The following is a 9,480-nucleotide window of genomic DNA, read 5'->3' on the forward strand; positions in this document are numbered from 1 at the left end:
GCATCCTGTCTGCCCCGACTCCGGCTCCCCGCCTCCTGTCTGCCCCGACTCTTGTTCCTGAGGCGGTCCCGCAGCCCTCGGTTCCTGAGGCGGCCCCGCCGGTCTCTGTTCTGGAGGTGGTCTCTGTTCCCCTTCCTGAGGCGATCCTGGATGGATCTGCCGCAGTCCCAGACCGACCCTCTGACCAGCCTGCCGCAGTCCCAGACCGACCCCCTGACCAGCCTGCCGCAGTCCCAGACCAACCCTCTGACCAGCCTGCCGCAGTCCCAGACCGACCCCCTGACCAGCCTGCCGCAATCCCAAACCGACCCCCTGACCAGCCTGCCAAGCCCCCAGACCGACCCCCTGACCAGCCTGCCGCAATCCCAAACCGACCCCCTGACCAGCCTGCCGCAATCCCAAACCGACCCCCTGACCAGCCTGCCAAGCCCCCAGACCGACCCCCTGACCAGTCTGCCAAGCCCCCAGACCGACCCCCTGACCAGCCTGCCGCAGTCCCAGACCGACCCCCTGACCAGCCTGCCAAGCCCCCAGACCGACCCCCTGACCAGCCTGCCAAGCCCCCAGACCAACCCCCTGACCAGCCTGCCAAGCCCCCAGACCGACCCCCTGACCAGCCTGCCAAGCCCCCAGACCGACCCCCTGACCAGCCTGCCAAGCCCCCAGACCGACCCCCTGACCAGCCTGCCAAGCCCCCAGACCGACCCCCTGACCAGTCTGCCAAGCCCCCAGACCGACCCCCGGATCCGCCTGTTATGCCCCAAGGGCGACCCCCCCGAACTGCCTCGTCGGTCTGCCCGGCACCGAGGACGGCCCCGGAGCTTTGGCCATGTGTTGGCTGGGGTCCTCCTCCGGGACCCCTCCTCCTGCCCGGGGTGGGGGGTTTTGGGACATCTGGAATCTGTCCCTTGAGGGGGGGGTTCTGTCACAGTTTCACAGTGTAGGGTAGGTTTTTTTACTGTTTAACTCACTCCCCTGTTTTTCCAGATCCTGCCACCTTAATCAGCCAGAGATCCACTCATTCCCTTCACCTGTGCTTCCCCACCCAGCTCCACACCTGGTTTCCCTCATCAGCAGTTCCCCTCATATACCGGCCCATTTCCACCTTCTTGTTTGCCAGATTGTCGTGTGCTTTTGCCTCGCTTTCCAGCCTTCCTGATTTCTGTCCTGTTCCTGCCTGCCTGCCTGTAACCCTGCATGATTCTTGGTTTTTATGGATTTTTGCCTGCCCGTTTTGGTTTTGTTTGCCTGATCTGCCTGACTACCCGGTTTGACCCCTGCCTGCCTTTTGACAAAGATTAAAGCCTCTTGGACTCTGATCCTGCCTGGTGTTGTGCATTTGGGTTCTCTGTCCTGTCTGAGCCGTGACATGCTTTTATTGAGTTTGCTAATTTAAGGTCGTGGTCTAACGAGTTCCACAGTTTTACTCCTAAAATGGATAAACATCTGCCCTTTGTGTTTGTTCTTACTTACAGGGTCTAAGGTGTTTCAGTAATTCAGAGTCAAAGATGATCTTCTGTCCCAGAGACAAACTAAGAGCAAACGTGTGATTAAATGGAGTGTAAATGTGTGTTGAGGGTGTGAGCTGAGCTGCAGCTCCACGACTCCATCTAGTGGTGGGATAGTAGAAGTGCAGCAGCTTCCTCACTGCTGTCGGACATGAAGCTGAAGATCAGTCAGAGCTGGTGGTTGTACATCTACCATGACGTGTGTTTCCTCTGCAGGTGAAGGTAGAAGGTGTGTGAGCTGATGTGAATCCAGCAGCATGGGTCTGGGTCAGAGCAGAGAGGAGGTAGTCCTTCCCTCCAGAACCTCCCCAAGGGGAAAACCTGGGAGAGAAGAAGAGAGGTGAGATGATCTAACTGTCCATGACTCTTCTGCACGTCAGAGTTCAGCCCTCACGTTACCAAACACCTTTATTACAGGAGACCTGGACCTGAATCTGAACCTGAATCTGAACCTGAATCTGAACCTGAATCTGAACCTGAATCTGAACCTGAATCTGAATCTGAATCTGAACCTGAACCTGGACCTGGACCTGAACCTGGACCTGGACCTGGACCTGGACCTGGACCCAGCTGTGTGTCCTTGAAGAGTGACAGATCCAAGGATTTAATTATTCATTTTAAAGATACCCAACGATCTCCCTCAGTGAGGTGAGTTTTACATAAATGTTTCTGAAAAGCGTAAAAGAGACTGAAATGTTTTTATCGTAACATGATTATTTTTGTTTTAAAAATATGCGTCTTTATAATTTTCAGTTCAGTTTTATCTATAAAGCATCTATTACAATAAAAGTTGTGTCTAGGATCTTTCCAGAGACCAGAACATGACCTGACGTCACCAAACACCTTTATTACAGGAGACAATCTGGACCTGGTCCTGGACCTGGTCCTGGACCTGGACCTGGTCCCAGCTGTGTGTCCTTGAAGAGTGATGCATCAAAGGATTTAATTTGGGAGTTTAAAGATACCCAACGATCTTCCTCAGTGAAGTGAGTTTTACATAAATGTTTCTGAAAAACGTAACTGAGACTGAAACGTTTCCATGGTAACATGTTTAAAGTGAACATTTCTCTGTTTTGCTGCCGTTCTTAGATGGTTGTTGATGTTTCCAGAAACACAGCAGACTATAAAGGGGGTGTTGGAGTCTCTTCTGAGTGACTGTAGTTCAGCGGTTTGTCCACCAGGGGCATCTTTCTGCTGAGGTTGCAACATCATTTAGGGAGGAAGTTCTCCTCAGGTGGACGGTGTTGCTGGATGCAGGAGGACAGATGGTTCCTGGAACCATGTGGACATTGATCTGATGAGAATAGAATAGAATAGAATAGAATAGAATAGAATAGAATAGAATAGAATAGAATACTTTATTGTCAATGTACCTGGTACAGTGAGATTGAAAGCAGCATCACTTCTCCAGTGCAAGACAAATAAGAAATAATAGTGCAAACAATAAGAAATATAAGAATATAAGAAATATAAATAATATAAAAAAGGTTAAGGTGCATTTGAATAATGAAGACCAAAGATTCTATTTACAGATGAAAGTATATAGTTACACATGTAATGGATTATTGCACAGATAGAAGTTTTGCACGGTAAAAACAGTAACGAAGACATTCACATGTTGTTCAGGGTGATTATGGCTTTGGGGGAAAAGCTGTTTTTAAGTCTGTTAGTTTTTGACCTCATGACTCTGTAGCGTCTTCCTGAAGGTCAAACAGGTCAAAGGTCAGAGCCGGGGTGGGAGCTGTCTTTAATAATGTTAGTGGCTCTGCTGAGGCAGCGGGAGGTGTAAATGTCCGTGAGGGGGGGAGGGGGCAGCCGATGATCCTCTGCGCTGCTTTCACCTCTGCAGCCTTCCTCTGTCCGCAGCAGTGCAGCTGCCGTACCAGACTGTAATGCAGTACAGCAGGCTCTGGATGGATGAGAGGTAGAAGGTCAGCAGCAGGCTGGGGTCCAGCTTGTATCTCCATAGAACTCTCAGGAAGAGCAGCCGCTGCTGAGCCTTTTTGGTGATGGCGGTGATGTTCTCAGACCAGGAGATGCTCTCAGAGATGAGGAGGCCAAGAAACCGTAAGGAGTGGACCCTTTCCACTCTCTGGCCGTTGATGTAGAGGGGGGCTGGGTTGGTGTTCTTGTTCCTGAAGTTGACAATGTTCTTGTGGCAGGGTGGAGGAGCAGCAGCCCCTCAGGTGATGGGTCACAGGTGTGTCCCATCAACCTCTCTACCCTGCCTGCCTTTATAAGGTGTGGCTGCTCCTGGAGAAGGGGTTGGTCTGCTGTGAAGGAGCCGAAGCACGTGTGTCCTGGGTGTTCTGGTCAATAAAGAGGTTTTTGCACTGAAACTCCGTGTCCTCTCTGTCCTATCGGTCGGGCCCCCATAGCACTCGCCCTGCTACACTGGCACCGGGGTGGGTCGCTCCGCGGGTCCCGCAGCCTCTGCCTCCCGCCCTGCCGGCTGCGGTGCCACCAGCGCTTCCAGCGCCGCGAGCTGCTGCTCCCCTGGCCCTGAAGCACGGCTGCCAGGTCCGCCAGGGCATGGGCCAGCGCCTCCAGGGCCCGCTCCGTGCCTCCCTCCTCCATCCTGTCGGGCCCCACGTTGGGCGCCAATGTAGCAGGGCGAGTGCTACGGGGGCCCGACCGACAGGACAGAGAGGACACGGAGTTTCAGTGCAAAACCTCTTTATTCACCAGAACACCCAGGACACACGTGCTTCGGCTTCAGCAGCCTCTCCAACAGCGCTTGCTGCTGTGCAGCCACGCCTTATGAAGGCAGGCAGGGTGGAGAGGTTGATGGGACACACCTGTCCCCAATCAACCTGAGTGGCTGCTCCTCCACCCTGCCACAGTTCTCCTTGGTTTTCCCGGTGTTCAGAGTGAGGTTGTTCTCTGAGCACCAGGCTGTCAACTTCAGGACCTCCTCTCTGTAGGCTCCTCGTCCCCCTTTGAGATGAGTCCAACCACCGTAGTGTCGTCAGCAAACTTCACTATCAGGTTGTTGTGGGTCGGACTGCAGTCATTGGTGTAGAGGCTGAACAGGAGGGGGCTCAGCACACAGCCCTGTGGGGAGCCGGTGCTCAGCATGTGGGTGGAGGACAGGTGGGGGCAGAGTCTCACAGTCTGGGGTCGGTTGGTGAGAAAGTTTTTGATCTAGGCACATGTGAGAGGGGGCAGGCCAATGGAGGTCAGTTTTGTGATGAGGATGTCTGGGATTATCGTGTTGAAGGCGGAGCTATAGTCCACGAAAAGCATCCGGACGTAGCTCTGCTGCTGCTCCAGGTGAGTCAAAGCAGAGTGTAGAGCTACGGCGATGGCGTCCTCAGTGGATCTATTAGCTCGAGCTGGTGGGCGGAAGCTGGTCTTTGTGGACACTTGCTGGACCTTCTTGTACCACCAGATTGAGAGCTGGTACTGGGAGAAAGATGTGGACGTCCTCAGTCTCAGGAGGACCAGAGAACCTTTACCAGGACAGGAAGTCCTCTGGTGGACTGTCCTCTTCCAAACATGACTCCATGGACCTTCAGACATCATGTGACCTAGTTCTTCATGATTCCTCCACAGAGTGGACCAGCAGATCTCAGAGTCCCCCAGTGGTCCGTCTGTCCAGCAGCATCAGACCCAGCTGGACTCCGTCTTTCAGGTCTGTACATGAACAACAACTGTCTCCACCTGTTGTCCTGATGTCCATCTGCATGCTGGTCTCTGGAGACCAGTGGACTGTCAGTCTGTCCATCATGGACCTGATGTCCATCTGCATGCTGGTCTCTGGAGACCAGTGGACTGTCAGTCTGTCCATCATGGACCTGATGTTTGTCTCCATGCTGGTCTCTGGAGACCAGTGGACTGTCAGTCTGTCCATCATGGACCTGATGTTTGTCTCCATGCTGGTCTCTGGAGACCAGTGGACTGTCAGTCTGTCCATCATGGACCTGATGTTTGTCTCCATGCTGGTCTCTGGAGACCAGTGGACTGTCAGTCTGTCCATCATGGACCTGATGTTTGTCTCCATGCTGGTCTCTGGAGACCAGTGGACTGTCAGTCTGTCCATCATGGACCTGATGTTTGTCTCCATGCTGGTCTCTGGAGACCAGTGGACTGTCAGTCTGTCCATCATGGACCTGATGTTTGTCATGGTTTCAGTCTGGTTGTGTCCTTCATGTGGTCTTCTGTTCCAGCTGCTGGAGGACGACATGAAGGTTGAGCTGAAGAAGATCCAGAAGGTTTTGAGTCCAGATTACCCAGAATCCTCAGAGAGTCTGGAGGAGGATGAAGATGAAGAGCAGAAGAGCATCAGAGAGACATTCATGAAGATCACAGTGAAGTTCTTGAGGAGGAGGAAGCAGGAGAAGCTGGCCGACCTCCTGCAGAGCAGTAAGACGTTTCTCTGAACATCTGAGCTGCTGGATAAACCACACCCAATGTCTCAGTAGAGGACCGACATTCACAGATCAGACACAACATTAAACCCACTGGAAGGTGGAGGAACTCAGCTCATCTTCTGTTAGGAACATCTCATTAATAGGGTCATTAATATCCCAGTAAATTAAAGTTTTATTCTAAAGAGTTGAACCGTGTGGATTCAATATTCAGTTCCAGCAAACACAAAACAAAGACAACTTGTGTGTCTGAAGTGAATCGTAGAGGAAACACTGTTGTTGTTCCTCTGATTGATCGGAGGGTTTTTGGAAGGAAAACGCTTCAATACTCCTCATTGAACGGCTGATCAGTGAATGTTGAAATGTTGATTCTTTAGAGGAAGTAGAACTTGTTGTGGGCTGGTTTTAAAGCACTAAGTGGTTTTCTTTATCTTTATTTAGAGACAGTGGCTGCCGTTTGTCAATCCAAACTCAAAGTTCAGCTGCAGAAGAAATACCAGCATGTGTCTGAGGGGATCATTAAAGCAGGAAATAAAACCCTTCTGGAGCAGATCTACACGGAGCTCTACATCACAGAGGGAGGGACCGGAGAGGTCAACCATGAACATGAAGTCAGACAGATTGAAGCAGCTTCCAGGAAACCAGACGGAGCAGAAACAGCCATCAGACAGGAAGACATCTTTAAACCCCCACCTGGAAGAGGAGGACCAATCAGAACGGTGATGACGAAGGGAGTGGCCGGCATCGGGAAAACAGTCCTAACACAGAAGTTCAGTCTGGACTGGGCTGAAGGCAGAACCAACCAGGACATCCAGTTCCTGCTTCCATTCACCTTCAGACAACTGAATGTGCTGAGAGAGGAGAAGTTCAGCTTGGTGGAACTAGTTCATCACTTCTTCTCTGAAACCAGAGAAATGTGCATGTTTGAAGAGTTCCAGGTCGTGTTCATCTTTGACGGTCTGGATGAGAGTCGACTTCCTCTGGACTTCCACAACAATGAGGTTGTGACTGATGTAACAGAGTCCACCTCAGTGGACGTGCTGCTGACAAACCTCATCAGGGGGAGCCTGCTTCCTTCTGCTCGTCTCTGGATCACCACACGACCCGCAGCAGCCAATCAGATCCCTCCTGAGTGTGTTGACATGGTGACGGAGGTCAGAGGGTTCACTGACCCACAGAAGGAGGAATACTTCAGGAAGAGGATCAGAGGAGAGGAGAAGACCAGCAGGATCATCTCCCACATCAAGACATCACGGAGCCTCCACATCATGTGCCACATCCCAGTGTTCTGCTGGATCACTGCTACGGTCCTGGAGAACGTCCTGGAGAACGTCCTGGAAACCAGAGAGGGAGGAGAGCTGCCCAAGACCCTGACTGAGATGTACATCCACTTCCTGGTGGTCCAGGCCAAACTGAAGAAGGTCAAGTATGACGGAGGAGCTGCGACGGATCCACACTGGAGTCCAGAGAGCAGGAAGATGGTGGAGTCTCTGGGAAAACTGGCTTTTGAGCAGCTGCAGAAAGGAAACCTGATCTTCTATGAATCAGACCTGAGAGAGTGTGGCATCGATGTCAGAGAGGCTTCAGTGTACTCAGGAGTGTTCACCCAGATCTTTAGAGAGGAGAGCAGCCTGTACCAGGACCAGGTCTTCTGCTTCATCCATCTGAGTGTTCAGGAGTTTCTGGCTGCTCTTCATGTCCGTCTGACCTTCATCAACTCTGGAGTCAACCTGCTGGAGGAACAAAGGAACACAGAGACTGACCTCTATCAGACAGCTGTGGACAAGGCCTTAGAGAGTCCCAACGGACACCTGGACTTGTTCCTGCGCTTCCTCCTGGGTCTTTCACTGGAGACCAATCAGAACCTCCTACTAGGTCTGTTGGAACCAGAACAAAGAAGTTCACAGAACAATCAGGAAACAGTTGAATACATCAAGAAGAAGATCAGTAAGGATCTGTCTGCAGAGAGAAGCATCAACCTGTTCCACTGTCTGAATGAACTGAACGATCGGTCTCTGGTGGAGGAGGTCCAACGGTACCTGGGGTCTGGACCTCTCTCCACAGATAAACTGTCTCCTGCTCAGTGGTCGGCTCTGGTCTTCATCTTACTGTCATCAGGAGATCTGGAGGTGTTTGACCTGAAGAAGTTCTCAGCTTCAGAGGAGGCTCTACGGAGGCTGCTGCCGGTGGTCAAAGCCTCCAAGAAAGTTATGTAAGTACCAACAGACACATGTTGGACCTCTGGAGTGGAGGCTAGTTTCTGATTAAGTCTGGTTTTACCTCCACACACGCCCGCCGATAGGGGGGGACAAACGGGTCTATTGTCCCGGGCCCAGGGTAGGGGGGGAGGGGGCAGAACTGGCCTCAATTTATTTTATTTTTTTTATTTATTTTTTTTATTCTCATTAAATTATGGAATCATTTTTAAAAAATGTTTCAAAATATGCCTATTTGTGGAAAAAAATATGTAGTATTTAAGTTACATAAAAGATCGTTATTTGTTTTCTTCCTAATTGTCCTTGAAAATAGTGGTCAAGAACCCCCAACACTAAAATGGTTTGGCCGCTGATCAAAATTTGATGTTATCATTTAATTCAACCATTAGAATGGTCAAAATGTCCGGTCAGCACAAGTCTGGTGCTCAGAAAAGAAGAGAAAAGAGAAGAAGAGAAGAAGAAAATAGAGGCCTCAGAGATTCTCTACACCAATATTTTAAAAAGGTGGTGACGGTGAAGCTGGAATTAATGAAGTCAGCGTAGAGCAAGGTAAGAAACAGTTACAACGTTTACCAACCTTGTTACTTCACCTGGCTGGCTATCTCTAATGTTAACGTCCATTAGCTTGTATAAAAACCTGAAGAGCAGAGTGAGAGGAGAAGAAGAGGGAGAAGGATAGATCCAGGCGCAGGGGGGCCCATCTTAGATTATTTTTGTCCGGGGCCCCGGCAGGACTGTCAGCTGGCCTCCACATTTCATGTTTTCTTCACTTGTTTGGGTCTTTTTTTCAGCACAACCTCACATGAGTGAGTTTACGCTGGTTCTTTCATTTCCAGAGACTTTAATGATACATTGGACCTAAAATCACACACAAGCATGAACTTTGACAAGGAAACACTTTCATTTCTGTTTGTCCTGGGGGGGCAGGATGAGCTGAAGACCAGCAGAACAGTTGGAGACACAACTACATTTTCTTCCACAACAGTGAAATAACCTGGTTGTTGTTCTTTTCTTCCGTCTGCAGACTGAGTGACTGTCACCTCTCAGGGAACATCTGTCCACTTCTGTCCTCAGCTCTCAGCTCTCAGTCCTCCAGTCTGACAGAACTGGACCTGAGCAACAACGACCTGCAGGATTCTGGACTGGAGCAGCTGTGTCCTGGACTGGAGAGTCCACACTGTCACCTGGAGTCTCTCAGGTCAGGATTCATTCAAGTCTTTTCCAGTTCCAGAGAACATGCTGCTAAATGTGTCTGCAGCAGGACACCTGAGCAGACACATGCAGCAGACCTGTGTTGTGTGTCTGCAGCAGGACACTTGAGCAAAGAACATGCATAGACCTGTGTTGTGTGTCTGCAGGCTGTCAGGCTGTCTGATCTCAGAGGAA

At 50.8% G+C, this 9,480-nt stretch overlaps 1 protein-coding gene across 1 annotated transcript in view; it reads left to right on the forward strand.

Moving 5' to 3' along the window:
- Window positions 1-1,765: 1,765 nt before the first annotated feature.
- Window positions 1,766-9,480, forward strand: part of LOC133440809 (NLR family CARD domain-containing protein 3-like) — a 17,397-nt gene continuing 9,682 nt past the window's right edge. Inside the window, exons 1-6 of the mRNA XM_061718132.1 lie at window positions 1,766-1,848; window positions 2,079-2,156; window positions 2,363-2,494; window positions 5,064-5,142; window positions 5,678-5,873; window positions 6,320-8,090. Of these exons, the coding sequence (XP_061574116.1) occupies window positions 1,766-1,848; window positions 2,079-2,156; window positions 2,363-2,494; window positions 5,064-5,142; window positions 5,678-5,873; window positions 6,320-8,090 (2,339 nt within the window). The remainder of the gene's footprint in view (window positions 1,849-2,078; window positions 2,157-2,362; window positions 2,495-5,063; window positions 5,143-5,677; window positions 5,874-6,319; window positions 8,091-9,480) is intronic.

The sequence above is a fragment of the Cololabis saira genome, chromosome 3 (genome assembly GCF_033807715.1).
Source record: "Cololabis saira isolate AMF1-May2022 chromosome 3, fColSai1.1, whole genome shotgun sequence".
NCBI lineage: Eukaryota > Metazoa > Chordata > Actinopteri > Beloniformes > Belonidae > Cololabis > Cololabis saira.